The sequence below is a fragment of the Hoplias malabaricus genome, chromosome 6 (assembly GCF_029633855.1).
Source record: "Hoplias malabaricus isolate fHopMal1 chromosome 6, fHopMal1.hap1, whole genome shotgun sequence".
NCBI classification, from domain to species: Eukaryota; Metazoa; Chordata; class Actinopteri; order Characiformes; family Erythrinidae; genus Hoplias; species Hoplias malabaricus.
The window spans coordinates 48,990,422-49,009,094 of record NC_089805.1 but is presented as its reverse complement, the minus strand read 5'-3'; the positions used below and the strand labels follow the sequence as shown (position 1 = coordinate 49,009,094).

Sequence of the window (18,673 nt, the reverse complement as noted above, 5' to 3'; positions counted from 1 at the left end):
TGACTGCACGGCGCCAGTAAAATAATGACGGCACACAGAGAGAGGACAGCGTTTTTGTTTGCTGCCAGTGGACAATTTAACTTCGGCGTTTTTCTTTTCCATTACTACAAGGACTCAAATAGACATTGAGTATTTTACTTAACCGTCAACACGTCTTTTTAAAAATGTTTTTTTGAATGCAGAAATGTTATTTCATTTTCTCTGCAGTCGTTCATTGATTTCATAAATGTAACACAGTGTAGTTTGTTTATACACAGCACAAAGGCAAAAAAAAAACCCTGTTAATGCAGTGTTATTTCATTTAGAATTTCAAAAGAGTTTTGTGGCTCCCAGTGTTTTCTTTACTGTGTGAAATGGGTCCAAACGGCTCTGTGAGTGGTAAAGGTTGCCGACCCCTGATGTAGCCAATCTACAGAATATAAAATGTGAGACAGATTCTGTGGCAAAGTGCATGGGTTACTAAGTTAGCTCTAAATATCAGATCTCTCACAAACAAATCACACTTAATTAATGATTTTATTACAGCACATGGGCTTGATTTTATACTTTTAACTGAGACTTGTCTAAATGAATGTGGTGCTGCAACTGTTTTATTGGAGTCGGCTCCTCCAGATTTTCATTTTTTAAATGTATCTCGTGCCAGTAGAAAAGGTGGAGGTCTAGCTGCTCTGTTCCATGGTTCTTTTCAGTGCAAGCAGTTTTCATTTGGTGACTTCACAACATTCGAGAATCTCTGTGTAGTTCTGAAAGGGACACCACAGATATCACTAGTAACTGTCTACAGGCCTCTGAAGTACAGTGTTAATTTTATTGATGAATTTACAGAGATGCTGTCTTTTATTTCTACAGACTTTGACCATTTTGTTGTTGCTAGTGACTTTAACATATCGACAATCCCAAGGACTGTTTTGCCAAGGAACTACACGCCATATTGGACACTTTTGGCCTTTCACAGCATGTTACAGGGAGTACACACTCTCATGGTCACACTCTGGATATTGTTATCTCAAAGAGTCTCAACATATCAGTGACTGTGAAGGACGTCACACTGTCAGATCACTACTGTGTGTTCTTTGATGTGTGGGCCTCAGAGTCATCAGAGACAGAAGAGTTTGTGTCAAGAAAAGGATTATAAAGAACTGCACAGCTACACTTTTCATGAGTAAAATGTGCACCACACCATGTGAACGATCCAACTCTGTGGATGATCTGCTGAATAGTTTTAATACAAAAATTGTCAGTGTAATGGATGATATTGCGCCAGTTAAAATGAAGGCCATGTCTTGCGAACAGAAAGCACCATGGAGAAATGCTTCTGTTGTTCAAATCCAAAAGAGGGAGTGTCGAAAGGCAGAACGCAGATGGCGTAAAACAAGTCTTCATATTCACAAAGAAATTTACAAAGATAGGCTACGTGAATACAACATGACAATATGCAAAACACGACAATCCTATTTCTCTAGCATCATCAACAATAACATTAACAACAGCAAAATCCTCTTCACCGTGGTCCACAGACTCACTAACTCACCCACACCAATGGCCCCTGAATTAGTATCAACTGAGAGATGTAATGAGTTTGCATGCTTTTTTAAAACTAAAATCCAGAATATCAGATGAGTGATACTGCACACTGTAAACACCTCACTCATGTCGGGGGTCTTTACGAGCTCCTCACTAAAAACTGCATTTGTAAAGCCTCTTCTAAAAAAGAAAAATTTAGAATAATCTCAGATAAGTAACTACAGGCCAATTTCTAATTTAAAGTTCATTGGCAAAATCATTGAGAAAATAGTGTTCAGGCAAATCACTAGTTTCTTGTCCATTAACAGTAGTCTAGACAAATTCCAGTCCGGGTTCCGGTCTAATCACAGCACTGAGACTGCACTAATCAAGGTAATTAATGACATCTGCTTAAATACAGAGGCTGGAAAGGTATCTCTTCTATTACTTCTTGACCTTAGTGCTGCCTTTGATACCATTGACCATAAGATTCTGATAGATAGACTCGCAAACTGGGTTGGATTCTCAGGAGCAGTCCTGAAGTGGTTCATTTCTTACCTGGAAGGCAGGAACTACTTTGTAGAAATAGAAAATAATATTTCAGAGAACATGCCAGTAACCTGTGGTGTCCCCCAGGGCTCTATTCTTGGTCCACTTTTATTTAATTTATATATGCTTCCTCTTGGCCAGATTCTACAGGACTAGGGGCTGTCCTATCACAGCTATGCAGATGATACTCAGATTTACATGGCCCTGTCCCCGAACGACTCTGGTCCAGTTGACTCATTAAGCAAGTGCCTTGAACACATCGCTAACTGGATGGGACACAATTTTCTGCAGCTGAATAAAGATAAACCTGAGATAATATTATTTGGGAACAGAAATGAGAGACAAAGATTGGCTACGTATCTGGACTCGAGAGCCCTCAAATCTAAAGAACTGGCTCACAACCTTGGTGTATTAATGGACTCAGATCTCAGTTTTGGTCTCATATTAAAGCGGTTACTAGATCAGCATTTTACCATCTTAAGAACATCAGTAAGATCAGAGATTTTCTGACTAAAGCAGACCCGGAGAAACTTATCCATGCCTTTATTTCTAGCATTGATTACTGTAATGGTCTCTTAGCTGGACTTCCACAAAAGACCATTAAACAGCTTCAGCTGATTCAAAATGCAGCTGCCAGAGTCTCCCTCGGAGCAAAAGAAGAGATCACATCACCCCCCACCCCTTCATCCTCAAATCCTTACACTGGAGACCAGTCTGTTACAGAATAGACTTTAAGGTGTTATTACTGGTCTATAAATGTCTAAATGGGCTAGGACCAGTGTATTTATCAGATCTGCTACAGAGATATGAGCCCAGCAGAGCTCTCAGATCTTTAGGAAATAGTCAGTTAGTCCTGACTCAAAACTAAACATGGAGAGGCAGCGTTTAGCTCCTATGCCACTTTTAAATGGAACCAGCTGAGAATATTAGAAGAGCCCCAACGTTAGACACTTTTAAATCAAGACTTAAAACACTCCTGTTTGAGCAGCTACAGCTCGGTTTAAAACACTCTGCACTTTTCTGTAACAGCATTTTATCTCTTTTATTTATTTTCATTTATTGTCATTTTAAATAGTTTTAATCATTTTTAATCATTTTACTCTTTTTATGTAATTATCTTATTGGAAATGTATGATTTTATTCTGGCTTTTAATTTAATTGTTTCTTTTTCTGTAAAGCACTTTGAATTGCTTCTGTATGAAAGGTGCTCTATAAATAAACTTGCCTTGCCTTCAATTTTAAGAACTTTAAATTGAAAATCAAAACACAACACAAATTCTAAACAGTACACAAGTGTTAATGAGCTAAACTGGGAAAGTATTAAATACTGTTCAGAACTACAGAATAATGACGCCAGGAAGACATCTGCCATGTTCTACAACCAGAATCACATGGAGAGGTGACATTTTGTCTCCGACACTATCCCTTGCGGTACAAAAAGGAAAAACAGACAATAAAATAGCACACCTGTGTTGTAAAAGAAGACAGTTCATTGTTGTCTGTGAGAAGGCACTAGAAACTCCTGAGAGAACACAGGAAACATTCTCAGTGTCTCAATGAATACACAGTGCTGAATCTACATATAACACGCACATTAGCTCATAACACTCGACAAGAAAACACACTTTTACAACCACAAAGATACTTCTGAAATGTGCATTATACTTTTAACAAACTAACCAAGGTTTTTCTTTATTAACTTTTTATGAATATTTACCACATGCTTAATACTTTTTATACTCAACTTCGCTCTCCATTCCTCTCCTTTCTTACTGCAGACTGAAGGAGAGAGCGCAAGACCATGAATCACAAAATAAAATACAAACCAAATGTCGTAAATCATAAACAATTTTACCTCATTTATATAAAATAATAAATAAACAAAAATAACATTTCATATCTGCTCCACCTGGAATGGTGAAATCAGCTGGTGTCATGCACCGTGATCAGTGACGGTCAGGGGACCACAAGCGGACGTTCTTTTAAAGAAACAGAAATAACGGTTACCCGAGGGACGGTACCGGGACGTTACAGACTACTGCCGAGACTGCGCTGAACCCCAAATATATACAGGGGCTGTAAATATGCTGACCGACCAGCGGGGGGAGCCAGACCCATTCAGCAGGAATTTCACCCCATAATATTCCTACAACTGTTCTACACTCTTACATATAGATATTTACATTTTAATACATTTAATATTTCATGATTTTAAATAAATTAGAGTTTATCCACACCGTAAAATAGAGACCCAAAAAAACACACAATCCCAAATCTAATGGCCGTTTTACATTGAGAAATAATGTTAACCCCAAGCACACCCTCAAGATACAGTGCCCTCTAGTGGCCACTTCCAGTTACAGCTCACACAGGAGGTGAATTTCTGCTGTTAGTGCATTACAGATGATGAAATTAAAAGAAAGAACCCGACATAAAATCCCAAGTCTCTAAACTCAGCGCTTTAGAAAGGGAACTTAACAAGTAATTAATGAATTTAAAACCCCATCCTATTTAGAGGGTGTCTGCTAATGCATTGCCCTCTAGTGGCCATTTCCAGTTATCGCTCACATGGGTGAATTTCTGCTGCTCATGGGCTGCTGTGACGTAATGTTTATGGCGTGGGCGCCATGTTGGGGACCGGTCTGTTTTCAGAGCGCAGCGCTAATGTAAATGAATGGGAAAAACGGATAAATGAGTCTCATACACAGCTCCTCTCCCTGCACTGGAGAGAGGTTTACAACCCCCAGAAACACACCTCCTCTCTGTGTCAGAGGGGTAAAGGAGCGCACTGTGGAACACAATGGAATGAGGAGAAAAAGACCCTTAAAGTCGGTTAGACACAGCATTTTCATCAAAGAATCTAATGGAACACTGTTCTCATGTGAATCTCTACTGTGTTTCTCTGCTCTTCTGAGTCTGAGAGAGTTATTCACAAAGTCTGGGCTGTGGGGGTCTAGAACAGCGCTGGAGAAATAGAACTGTAATTCATTTATTCATTCACTCACTCATTCATTAAAAGGAGTGAAGTGTGGTTCTGATGATCATAAGTTACATACACAATAAATAAACATATGTTCTTCACTGAAATTAGTTCATATTTGCAACGTTTTATTTATCTGAAAATATGATCAAAAGTAAACATTTCAAAAGTTATATTTTATTAAAAGTGTATTTCCATAACCTCTCCTCTCTGATCCCTTCTTTTACCTTTCCCTCAGAGGGAAGAAAGGAACGACATCATGGAGAACTGGATCTCTGGGTGACTGTCTGTGAGGAGTGTGGTGTGTTCTCCCTGTGTCTGCGTGGGTTTCCTCCGGGTGACTGTCTGTGAGGAGTGTGGTGTGTTCTCCCTGTGTCTGCGTGGGTTTCCTCCGGGTGACTGTCTGTGAGGAGTGTGGTGTGTTCTCTCTGTGTCTGCGTGGGTTTCCTCCGGGTGACTGTCTGTGAGGAGTGTGGTGCGTTCTCCCTGTGTCTGCGTGGGTTTCCTCCAGGTGCTCCGGTTTCGTCCCACAGTCCAAAAACACACGTTGGTAGGTGGATTGGCGACTCAAAAGTGTCTGTAGGTGTGTGTGTGTGTGTGTGTGTTGCCCTGGCGCCCCCTCCAGGGTGTATTCTCACCTTGCACCCAATGATTCCAGATAGGCTCTGGACCCACCGTGACCCTGAACTGGATAAGCCGTTACAGATAATGAATGAATGGATGTAATCCAGCTAACATATGATGACTGTGAACGTTTGCTTGTCTATGAACTTATAAAGAGATTTCATTATAAAGCTACAGATTTGGATGTAGCTAGATGTTTTACAGTTTATTAATACTAATACGTGTTAGGCCTGCGACAAATCAGTCAGTTCGCATCGCTAGGCATTTCATTAAGGGTCAGACAACTACTCGACTACTCGCCATATGCTACGACAGAACATACAAGTTCATCTAAAAACACATGACTTATGGCTCAGAGTAGCGACATACCAGGTGTTAGTTGAGCTAAAGCTAAAGCTAAAGCTAGATGTGGAATGAACTCAAGGATATGAAACTATTAACTGGTATAAGGTGCATAACTATTACTTGTTTTACCGATGAATTTAGAAACACACAAGTCAGCCTTTTACCATTGATCCTTCATCAACAAATAATTAGCACCATGGCAACACCGGCGCCATGTCCATCTGGTGTTTTGGTTGGAATACCGCATGCTGTCAGTATATCCCGGGGGCGCACGGCAACAACTACATACAAATGAATACATTATAGTAGGTATGGTCTTTTAGTACACTGTTTACGTTTCTGACGTGTGTTGTACCTGCTTTAAGACGTCTGTGATCAGAGCAGTCCTGAAAAAGCAGAAAATCTCCGTCCTGAACGACTACAGACAGCTGCTTTAACGTCTGTGATCATGAAGAGTCTTCAGAGACGTCTTATTAAACTTATTAAAGCTCTGACCGATGTCCTCCAGGACCCTCTGCAGTTTCCTGACAGAACACACAGCTCTGTAGATGACTCCATTAACTCGGCTCTGCACTACGTCCTCAAACACCTGGATGGCACCAACACTTATGTCCGTGTGGTGTTTGTAGACTTCAGCTCTGCTTTCAACACCATCATCCTGACGTTCTACTGGATAAACTGCTGTAACTCAGTGTCCCCCATCAGTCTGCTCCTGGATCCACAGCTTCTTCTCTGATCTCCTCTGAAACAGTGAGGAGTCCTCGTACCGAGAGGAAGTGACACGGCTGGAGACACGGTGTGAGACAAACAACCTGGAGCTAAACACACACCAAACCGTGGAGATGATCTCTGACTTCAGAAAGGACTCCACCCACTGCCTCCAGTGGAAACACACAGCTCCACAGTCACAGAGCAGAGTCCTACACAGCCCCACCCCACATACACACACACACACACACAAGTGTCTCTCTCTCTCTCTCTCTCTCCCTCTCTCTCTCTCTCTGTCTCTCTCTCCCTCTCTCTCTCTCTCTCTCTCTCTCTCTCTCTCATAGTTCGTTGATTTGGGACACAGCCCCTTTAATATTTGACACATCACCATCCGTGAGCGTGATATCAGTGAGTAAAGTGTAAACAGAGCCGTGTAGTGAGGCTTTAGCTGGAGCACTGTTTAAAATCCTGGTGAATAACAGAGGAGTGGTGAAGTGTAAAGAATGTGGGAAATAAATGAAAGACATTGACCACATCACACTCCATAAGGAACCTGAAAACACACCCTGATAGATCTGATTAATTAGGGGCTCAGCCTTGATCCCAGCTGTATACACAACACAGTGCTTTTCCTTCTCCTTACCCTCAGTTTACTCTGACTCCACATAGTCACTATTCCCCTGACGTACTGAGATACATTCATCTGTGGTGTTTCTGTTTTAATCTGAACTCATAAGCAGTTAATATTTACACTACATTTACCACATGGGCTTTTTCTGTTATTGACTTAGACTCAAGTCTAAACACCTCACAACTGGACTCTGACCTTTTTACTTTTTAAACTTGTTACACACAACTGCTACACACACACACACACACACACACACACACACACACTCACACACACACACACACTCCAGGAAGGTAATCTGAGATGTCCTCTGATGCACTTGTGATATAATGTGAGTGATGTTCTCTGACTGGTTTCTCTTTGTACAGAAAAGGAAAGAGCAGCAGATGATCATTCAGCCTGGACTCCAGTGGAGAAGCGGAGTGTGTACAGGTGTGTAATTCACTTTTACAGTGGACTGGGAGAAGCAGAGATGGTGTGAGTGTGTGTATGAGCTGATGTGTGTGTTCTGTGTGTAGCTCTGGATTTCCTGATTCAGCTGAATGTGAGCTTTTCTAACTGAAGACTTTGAGACTGATTCAGAAACAGGTCACTGCTCTCAGCTCTGTGATGGACAGTGGGACTGATATTGAAATGTGTGTGTGAGAGTCAGGCTGAGGGCTGGGAGGTTGGGTGTGTGTGTGTGTAAGAGTCTGGTGATGGTGGATAAGGGCTCGGTGGGTCACTGCACAAAGCCCAAATACTGCTTTGGACACTTGTTCTGTTCCCTACGCCCTTGTTAGGGTGCAGTTAATAAAGAGTTAAAAAGGCAGTGCGGCTGTGTCTCAGTTCCCCACCTCCAGTGACGTCACAGTATTTGAATCTATTGATGGTCTCTGAGCTGCTTCAGATTCTGATCGTGGGGAACTGTGAGTGACTCACTGGTTTAGTGGAGGAGACAGGGCTGAGGACACAGAACTCCCCTCACTCAGTCTGGTCCCCGGTTCCCTATCAGCACCGTCCTAATGTCAAACCCCAGGTGGAGGAGGTGCTGGGGGATAAAGGAGGGGTCAGAGAGAGTGAGGGGAGGACGAGAGACGGACTGAGATGGTGTAGTTCTGTGGTCTGAGCTGAAACGCTGTTTATTTGATGTTTAAAAATGCTTTTCTCTTTGAACAATCAGAAGGTAGAAATGCTCCTGCCCCCGGTGTCCTCCTTCCTGGGGCAGAAAATGTCCTGCCACACCCACATACTCACATGTGTCCCGGCTGATACAATACTCCCAGCACCTCTCTCAGGAGTGTGTTTTATTTGTGTGTGTAAAAGTCATTGAGAGGGTGAAGTTCAGATCACTGTCTACTCCCTCGTAGATAAAGGAGGAGATTAGGGAACTGTAACACGTCTCTGTCCAAGCTGCTCTTTATTACACACTCTTCACTCAGTCTGAGTGGTGTTGGTTAGAGTGGGGTGTGTGTGTGTGTGTGTTTGTGGGTGGGTGGGTGTGGGTGTGTGTGGGTGGGTGAGTGTGTGTTGGTGGGTGGGTAGTTGGGTGGGTTGGGGGGTGTTATGAGGGTCAGTGCTGAAGGAAGATGAACTCCAAACACTGAAAAGCATGAACAGAGATGAGGATGATGCTCTGTTCCTGCTCCATAGGGGGGTGACTTATTATAACAGTTTCTGATCACTTAAGGTGGAAATGTCTCCAAACTCAGGCAATGGCTAACTACATTAGCGACAGTGCTACAAAACTAAACAACTCGAGTTCTAAAGGAGTTTCTGTGGGAATTAAAAAATGAAAACACTGAATAAACACTTACAGACAATTTACACTTCAGACACCAACAAACAACAGTCTTTATTCTCCCCTTAGGGACATTACTTCTCTGCAGTTCTCTCCGTGGCAGTGAACACACAAACACACACTAGGGAGCAAACACTAGGGTCAGTGAACACACACACAGCTGGAGCAGGGTGCTGTGACCACCTCGGCGCCTGGGGGCTGTTTGGAGGTTAGGGTCTTGCTCAAGGACACTTCAGTCATTAATTAATTTTTCCCAGGAATTGAACCAATGACCCTCCAGCCTCAAGCTCACTGCTCTAACCTCAAACCCATAGCTGCCCCACAGTACATCAACACCTCTGTTACTACTGAGGAGGACTCCAGCACAGTTAGAGAGGAGGAGGATCTGATGGTAACCAGAGGAATATTGGAGAGTAGGAGAGAGTAAAACAAGTGATAAAAGAGAAAGGAACTGGGCAGAGAACAAAGGTAAAATGACCAGGTGCAGCAGATAAAGAGGGGGAAGAGTGTAAATGATGATCTGAAAGGTTCACTGGACGTTTGAAGGGTCATCAGAGGATAAATGTAATAGTTTGTGTAAAGTTAGTTATTAATGTGGAGTGACAAGGTTTGGTAGATTTCAGAAAAGACACAGTGAAGTCAAGATGTCAAGTAGAAACAGATGAACTAATTCAGGAGTTAAAGTCCCTTAGAGAGCAGTGGAGGTGAGAGGGGGAAGAGGACAGAGAGGGTATTATCTCACTGCAGAAAAGCTGAAGGCTGGCAGTGTTGAGGAGAGCAGAGACCTTCAGGAAAAAGAGGAATGGGTGAGAGCAGCTTTCTTTAGGAATCGTTTTCATTTTGTGAAGAGTTTATTTGGTGAGGAGGAGTCTGGGAGTTTAAAAGTCAGAGAGAGGGATTTAGAGGAACATTTTAATGGTGTGTACTGATGAGGATAAGGTAATGGAGCTGGAGCTGACACAGGTTACGAGGTTAAAGACGTGGGGCACCATGTAAAGGCAGGTTCTGCTCCAGGGCGTAATGCTGTGCTGTATCAGGGGTAGAAACACACACCTGAGGTCCTGAAGTTTAATGGAGGATGATGAATTGTGGAGAAGAGCAGGAAGGAAGAGGAACCCTTGAGTGACAGCGAAGGGAGATAGGAGCTCATTAGAGCTGAGGGATGTGATTGGCTGAGTGCAGTGCAGAAGAGAAGGTCTTTGGTCAGGTGACACTTGGGAAGTGTTTAGAAAGGCCACACCTCCAGAGAGAAGGTGAATGATGGCTAGATTTACTCACAAGAAGGAAGAGGATAAACAGTGAGTACCAGCAGCTTCAGAGTGAAAATCTAGAGAAGGTGAAGATCACTTGATGAGAGCTGTGGGCAAAATGAGGCGAGTCGTATTACTTCATACAACTCTGGACAGTGGGTAGGTGAAGACCCTAGATGTAGATTGTGTAGGTGTTGACACACTGAAGTATATTCTACTTGTAAGGTTAGTTTATCACAGGGTCAGTGTACACAGAGACAATCAGGTGCTGAAGGTTTTACTGTGTTTGATGGACATTAAACATCTAGAGGTTAATGCACTGCAGAGTGGTTGCAGTAATTCAATGATTAGGTTGGTGCCTGAGAGGGAACATATTCAAGAGCCTGCACAGGCTAAAAATGTGGGTAAATGGAGTGAAATGTGAAACTCGAAATTGCTGGCAGATGTAGGAAAGGAGACTACAGCTCCCAGAGTGCACTGTGTTAATTAGTCATGGTGCTGAACTCTCAAACTAAAATGTCCACATGTAAGAGGTGGCACCGAGCACACATTAACGGTGCCAGTGGGGCTAGATATGCACTTCATCACCAGGGAGGCCAATGCAGATCTATAAGAGTATGAAGGGGCTGTCTTGGCTTGGAGTGGGGTGGATCTGAGATGACAGATCTCACTGCTGAGCGTTCCCAAAGTGTCATGGGCTTAATTCAGTGAAACACTGAGGAGGGGAGTTACCTGGTGACCCCTGTGAAGAGCTGTTGATGCAGTGGCTGAGTTGGCTACACATCGGCTGGGCCCAGTGAGTACCCTTTGGTGTTAGGTGAAGCTGGGTGCTGATCAGATCAAACACGCCCACAGCAACCTTAGTGTTTTGGGTTAAGATTTAAATGTTCAGTGATAGATGACAGTGAGCTGGGCCCTGTGTGAACTTCTAATGGAGTGGTAGAGGATATTTTATATTATTTTCTAGTACATAATTAAGCAGTAACATATGAGAGGGAGTGCTATAACGTGAGATAGTGGCGCTGGTGTGCTGTGGTCGTAGGTATGAGGCCGCAGGCTAGGTCCTGAAGATCAGTGCCAATATCTCACTTTATAACACAAACCTGGAGTGTATTACTGTGATTATAACACAGTTCATTATCACCGTTTATTATTAGGTTTCGGATAAAGACAGGAAAAATGATTTGTTTGTTTATTAACCTTCCGTGAGGGAGAATAGATCCATTCCATCACACTCCTTTTTGCTCTTTTTAATGAACTTGAGCTGGTTCTGTTCAGGATTTTGAACCTTGGTTCTCACCAGTGAGTCAGTCTGTGTTTACACCAATGGGAGGGAACCAAGGCTGCGTTGTTCAGAAATGCTCTCAGTCTAAATCAGGACAACACCAGAGCCATAAATAAACACATACACTCAATAAAATGTCACGGTTTAACCACTGTTTACAGCAGGTTCAGATCATAGTGATATATCACACACTAAACGATGTAGAGTTCTCTCTGTTTAAGTTAAAAGTGTGTATTGTGGAGTAAGGCTCCAGAGCGTCCTGCGCTGAGCTGGTGATGAGAACAGTGGAGAAAAAAAGATGAGCTTCGACTCGAGTTGAACACAGAATCCACACAGATGCAGTATTTTCCTGTTGTTATTTCCTTTTGATTTTCTTTTATTTACAACTCACAAAGTGTAATGGTTTCACTGCACTGTAACTCTTTACTCTGTTCAAAATAATGTCCAGGAACGGAAACTGAATGATTCCCCATTGGTTGAAACAGTCCACGTGCCCCACACTGTTGTTCTGTAAACACTGGCTTTGTTGCTAGGTTACGTGTATTTTGTGGAGTGATACCAGAAGTGTTTCAGTCAGAGTTCCATTATTGTGCAATAATCACACTCCTGGAACGTCTCTCAGCCAATCAGACTGCAGGGTCAGGACTTACTGTTTATAATTACAGTTATATTAAGTACAGATATCAATGTCACATTGTTTACACATTGGCTACAAATTTTCTCCAAATCCCAAAGTTTCTGGAGAGAAAGTGATCAGAACTGCGTCGTCGTATTGGACCTTCTTCCTGTGTTTACTCTCTCACTCCTGCCCCAGTCAGGTCTGACCAATCAGCAGTGAGAACATTCTCATGTGGTTTACAGTGATGTATCGTGGTGCAGTTGTATATTTCTCTGTGTGAAAACCAACCAAACCAAGGGAAACGCTCCAAGATCACGACCTTCTTACTGATTCAGACCAGAACACTAACTACAGAGTGAACACACCCCAACACACTCTCAGTGGTGAGTCCAGACTCTCCTGTGTGAAGTGAAAGTGAAACTGTGCTTTATGGTCATTGTACAACAGTTCAACAAAATGTGACCTCTGCATTTAACCCTGGGGAGGGTTTGGGGTGAGGTTCCCCTCTGAGTGTGGACTGTAGCTCACTGTTCTGTGGAGGAAGGTGTTTTCTGATGAATTTAGATATGAATCAGACACAGAAACAGGTTTAAAAACAGAAGCTCCTCCCACTACACACACACACACTCCAGGAAGGTAATCTGAGATGTCCTCAGATGCACTTGTGATATAATGTGAGTGATGTTCTCTGACTGGTTTCTCTTTGTACAGAAAAGGAAAGTGCAGCAGATGATCATTCAGCCTGGACTCCAGTGGAGAAGCGGAGTGTGTACAGGTGTGTAATTCACTTTTACAGTGGACTGGGAGAAGCAGAGATGGTGTGAGTGTGTGTATGAGCTGATGTGTGTGTTCTGTGTGTAGCTCTGGATTTCCTGATTCAGCTGAATGTGAGCTTTTCTAACTGAAGACTTTGAGACTGATTCAGAAACAGGTCACTGCTCTCAGCTCTGTGATGGACAGTGGGACTGATATTGAAATGTGTGTGTAAAAGTCAGGCTGAGGGCTGAGAGGCTGTGTGTGTGTGTGTCTGTGTGTGTGTGTGGTGTGTGTCTGTGTGTTGAGGACAGAGCAGTATCCATCCACCTGGAAGAGTTGGGTGACGGTGGATAAGGGCTCGGTGGGTCACTGCACAAAGCCCAAACACTGCTTTGGACACGTGTTCTGTTCCCTACGCCCTTGTTAGGGTGCAGTTAATAAAGAGTTAAAAAGGCAGTGCGGCTGTGTCTCAGTTCCCCACCTCCAGTGACGTCACAGTATTTGAATCTATTGATGGTCTCTGAGCTGCTTCAGATTCTGATCGTGGGGAACTGTGAGTGACTCACTGGTTTAGTGGAGGAGACAGGGCTGAGGACACAGAACTCCCCTCACTCAGTCTGGTCCCCGGTTCCCTATCAGCACCGTCCTAATGTCAAACCCCAGGTGGAGGAGGTGCTGGGGGATAAAGGAGGGGTCAGAGAGAGTGAGGGGAGGACGAGAGACGGACTGAGATGGCGTAGTTCTGTGGTCTGAGCTGAAACGCTGTTTATTTGATGTTTAAAAATGCTTTTCTCTTTGAACAATCAGAAGGTAGAAATGCTCCTGCCCCCGGTGCCCTCCTTCCTGGGGCAGAAAATGTCCTGCCACACCCACATAGTCACATGTGTCCCGGCTGACACAATACTCCCAGCACCTCTCTCAGGGGTGTGTTTTATTTGTGTGTGTAAAAGTCATTGAGAGGGTGAAGTTCAGATCACTGTCTGCTCCCTCGTAGATAAAGGAGGAGATTAGGGAACTGTAAACACGTCTCAGTCCAAGCTGCTCTTTAGGTTGAATTGTATTGTTTAAAGCTCTCTCTCTCTCTCTCTCTCTCTCTCTCTCTCTCTCTCTGTGGGTGTGTGTTGTGGTGGGGTGGTGTGTGTGTGTGTGTGGGGGGGGTTCCATACACGGCCCATAAACACAGTTTAAACCCACATCAGTGATTTATTACACAATCTTCACTCAGTCTGAGTGGTGCTGGTTAAAGCAGTGTGTGTTTGTGTGTATGTGTGTGTTTAAGTTCAGTCATAGGTTGTGGAGTCTGAGGGCTAGGGAAAAGAAGCTGTTGCAAAGTCTGGTCGTGAGAGCCCTAATTCTTCAGTATCATTTTCCAGACGATAGGAGAGTGTGTGTGAGAGGTGTGTGTGAGGGGTGTATGTGATTACCCACAATGCTGGTTGCTGTGTGGATGCAGTGTGTGGTGTAAATGTCAGTGATGGAGGGGAGAGAGACACTGATGAGCGTCTCAGCTCTCATCACTATCCTCTGCAGGGATTGTGGTCTGAGATGGTGTAGTTTCCAAACCAGGCAGTAATGCAGCTGCTCAGGAGGCTCTCGATGGTCCCTCTGAGGTCTTCTAGTCAGGAAGTCCAGGAACCAGTAGCAGAGAGAGTCGTTCAGGCCCAGGAGGTTCAGTCTCCTGATCTGCTGCTGAGGAATGATGGTGTTGAATGCTGAACTAAAATCTATGAACAGCATTGTCACATAGGTGCACAGCAAGTTCACCACTATTAGTGTTAAATTAACACTGAGAGAGTTGACAAGTTTACATTTTTACACTAATGGTGTTGATTTAACACTGGTGAATTTGCAGTGTGTCTTATATAATAAGTCCACATCACTAGATATGTCTGGTCTTAGTGCTTCCTTCCTGAGATGGGTTTTTGCAGGGTGGGATGTCTCCATTAGTGAGCAATTCTTCACACTTGAATCAGCAACCCTCCAGTCTCCAGCTCGCTTCTGTAACTTTAAGGCCATGGCTGCCCCAATATACAAATAAATATGCACCAGGACATTCCATAACATTTATAAACAATATTCAGTCATTCAGAATTTGTGTGAAGAGAAATTGAAACTGTGTTTTGTAGCCATTGTGCAACAGTGCAGCAAAATCTGAACTCTGCATTTACCCCATCCATGGCAGTGAACACACACACTAGTGATTATGGGCAGTAAACACACCCAGAGCAGTGTGTTTACTGCACACACACACACTCCAGTAAGGTAATATGAGATGTACTCAGATGCACCAGAGTCTATCAGTAACAGTAATAATATCAGTGCTGTGTTCAGAGGGAGGTTATTAATGAGAGATTCTGTGTTGGTGGTGGTTTTATTAAAAGATGAATAAACAGCTTATTAATGAAACACAATCAGGACACTTCTTTAGCCCTTTAGAAAATAAAACTGTAGACTCTGAACACTGTAAACACTGAAGCACCACACACTGTGCTCTGTGTCAGTGTTATCAGAGGTGGCCACATTCACATCCTCACTATGAAGACTTCATACTATGTCCTCGTCTCAGGAGAGAGTCAGACACAGGCCAGATCCTTATCTCCAAAGACTTCTGATGTGGTAATAAACAAGTTTCCATGTTTTTAATCTAATTATTAGAATAGAGAAAAAAATAGTTACAAAGAAATAGACATTTCCACTGCATTTGGTAAAAAATGACCCCCCGTAACTGTTCGTGGTGGCACTTGTCATCCGATACCGTCTGCCTGATAGAATCTGCTCATATTGTGAGTTAAGAGGGTGTAATATATCCTCTGTAATCTTCAATGCCTTTTTTGTATACAATCCCTTTACATATTTTTCAAATACACTTCACTTATGCCTACCACTTTACTGCCCATTTTTTCTATTCTCATAAGCTTTCCTTGAATATTGCAGCTCAAAATTCCCAAATCAAACTGTCATATTATAACACTAAACACTTTCTACGAATGCCAGCTCTACAATATCCTGACTAACCTCAAACTCACACCGTAGCACTTTCTCATGTATAAACTCAAACATTTCATATATCAAAACCTAGGCAGCTGCCAAAACTGTAGCAAGATTTTTAAAAGAGCTAACTACGTCTATAGTCCTCCCCTTCATTTCCACTGGTAGCTGGTGATAACTGGTGTACCCTCTACTGCTAAAAATCTTCTCCTTCATTCTGCCTTCATTCATTTCCAAATTAAGTTGACACCAAGTTTGAAAAGTGGCGACATGCTTAAGGTACTGCCTCTGAGCATACCCTTCCTTATCATTTAATAATCCGTGAAGTGCCATGTCATCTGCTTATTGACTCACAAATTCTAAAAGTATTTATATAAACAGAAAAACAACACAGGAGATTTTTACAACAATTCATTCTGATACCACTTCATTCAGTTCTCTCTTTGGGGATGATGCCACGATTCCACCATTTCATCTTTAATTCAGCTAAGCGCTGTGTAGAACCATGTTGAATGTAGATTGTTGTGTCATTGCTGGGAGCACTGTAATCTCAGGGGGGAGTAAATCTAACACAGACCACCCACGGTCCACACTTTCTAAAGAGTCCAGAGGAAAATGCCCCTGTGCTCAGTTTGTTTTGTGCCTCTCTCAGTTGTTGATGTGTTTAATTAGATTATGTTTGTTGGGTTTTAAATAAAAATCACTGTGGGGAATAAAATCGTAGTCAGTGTGAATAATCAGACTCAGGTGATCATGTGATAATAGTGAAAGACCTCCACACACCTTTAAGAAGGACAGGAGCAGCACTGAGCTGAACGACAGGTCTGTGGGGATCATTTCTGGGATCTGAGGGGATTTCTTTATTTTAGAAATTAATAAAAGATTAATACATTTGATAAGAATTCAAACGTTATTCAATGATTAATTTCAAATATAGCACTTTACTGGCTTCTCTGTTATTTTGTTAATATTAAAAAGAGGAGCTGGCTATTAACTTTGTAGCTGAGTTAGCGCTAAGTGTTCATCATGCTGATTCCAACATTATTAGAAACGTGATTTATTTAATCATTTACAACTTTTTTTTTGCATTGAATATATATTCAGAATTGTGAGAGTTATAATGTGTTGTCTATTGTGTGCTACTTTATTCAGTGTCCACACACAAGCTGTTTTTTCACTCTTTCTGGATTCAGTCAATATAATCGCTGTCTAACTACAGAACTCCAATAATCTGATGAGGTTTAGTGATTATAGTGTGTTCTGTACAGAGTTGTGTTTTTGGGGCTGGTGTGGGCTGTGGTTGATGAGTCCAATGTGATTTTTTTTTAATGGGGCTGAGAATCCCTGTCAGCGCTCTGCACACAGCACTAAACTACAAACTACATAGCTCTGAAACTACCAACTACACCTCACTGAACTTACCAGACACAATGTATTCAAACTAGCGTCAAACAGTACAGAACTACTAAATAAAAGGCAGTGTAACTACTGAACACCCTACACAAACAAACACAAAACACCGCAAACTCACCAACCACAAAGTACTGAAACTACTAACCAATAGAACAATTAAACTACAGACCACACAGTACAGAGGCTCAAACTACTGACCACAGAACAATTAAACTACTGACCACACAGCACTGTAGGTCAATCTACAGGACTGTCCCCTCAGAATCAGCGTCAATGTCCCCTCAGACTCAGTAGAGTCACTGTCCCCTCAGACTCAGTTACTGTCTCCTCAGACTCAGTAGAGTCACTGTCCCTTCAGACTCAATAGAGTCACTGTCCCCTCAGACACAGTAGAATCACTGTCTCCTCAGAGTCAGTAGTGTCAATGTCCCCTCAGACTCAGTTACTGTCTCCTCAGACTCAGTAGAGTCACTGTCCCTTCAGACTCAGTAGAGTCACTATACCCTCAGAATCAGCGTCAATGTCCCCTCAGACTCAGTAGAGTCACTGTCTCCTCAGATACAGTAGAATCACTGTCTCCTCGGAGTCAGTAGCGTCAATGTCCCCTCAGACTCAGTAGAGTCACTGTCCCTTCAAACTCAGGAGAGTCACTGTCCCCTCAGACTCAGTAGAGTCACTGTCCCTTCAGACTCAGTAGAGTCACTATCCCCTCAGAATCAGCGTCAATGTCCCCTCAGACTCAGTAGAATCACTGTCTCCTCGGAGTCAGTAGCGTCAATGTCCCCTCAGACTCAGTAGAGTCACTGTCCCTTCAAACTCAGGAGAGTCACTGTCCCCTCAGACTCAGTAGAGTCACTGTCCGCTCAGACTCAGTAGAGTCACTATCCCCTCAGACTCAGTAGAGTCACTGTCCCCTCAGAGTCAGTAGAGTCACTGTCCCCTCAGACTCAGTAAAGTCACTGTCCCCTCAGATTCAGTAGAATCACTGTCCTCTCAGACTTAGTAAAGTCACTATCCTCTCAGACTTAGTAAAGTCACTGTCCCCTCACACTCAGTAGAGTCACTGTCCCCTCAGATTCAGTAGAATCACTGTCTCCTCAGAGTCAGTAGAGTCACTGTCCTCTCAGACTTAGTAAAGTCACTATCCTCTCAGACTTAGTAAAGTCACTGTCCCCTCACACTCAGTAGAGTCACTGTCCCCTCAGATTCAGTAGAATCACTGTCTCCTCAGACTCAGTAGAG

The 18,673-nt window shown here is 42.9% G+C and overlaps 1 protein-coding gene across 1 annotated transcript in view; it reads left to right on the top strand.

Moving 5' to 3' along the window:
• Nucleotides 1–4,909: 4,909 nt before the first annotated feature.
• The window catches only part of LOC136699707 (uncharacterized), a 44,822-nt gene continuing 31,058 nt past the window's right edge, over nucleotides 4,910–18,673 (top strand). Inside the window, exons 1-4 of the mRNA XM_066674630.1 lie at nucleotides 4,910–5,032; nucleotides 5,271–5,582; nucleotides 7,709–7,772; nucleotides 12,986–13,049. Coding sequence (XP_066530727.1) covers nucleotides 7,727–7,772; nucleotides 12,986–13,049 — 110 coding nt within the window. The 5' untranslated portion in view covers nucleotides 4,910–5,032; nucleotides 5,271–5,582; nucleotides 7,709–7,726. The remainder of the gene's footprint in view (nucleotides 5,033–5,270; nucleotides 5,583–7,708; nucleotides 7,773–12,985; nucleotides 13,050–18,673) is intronic.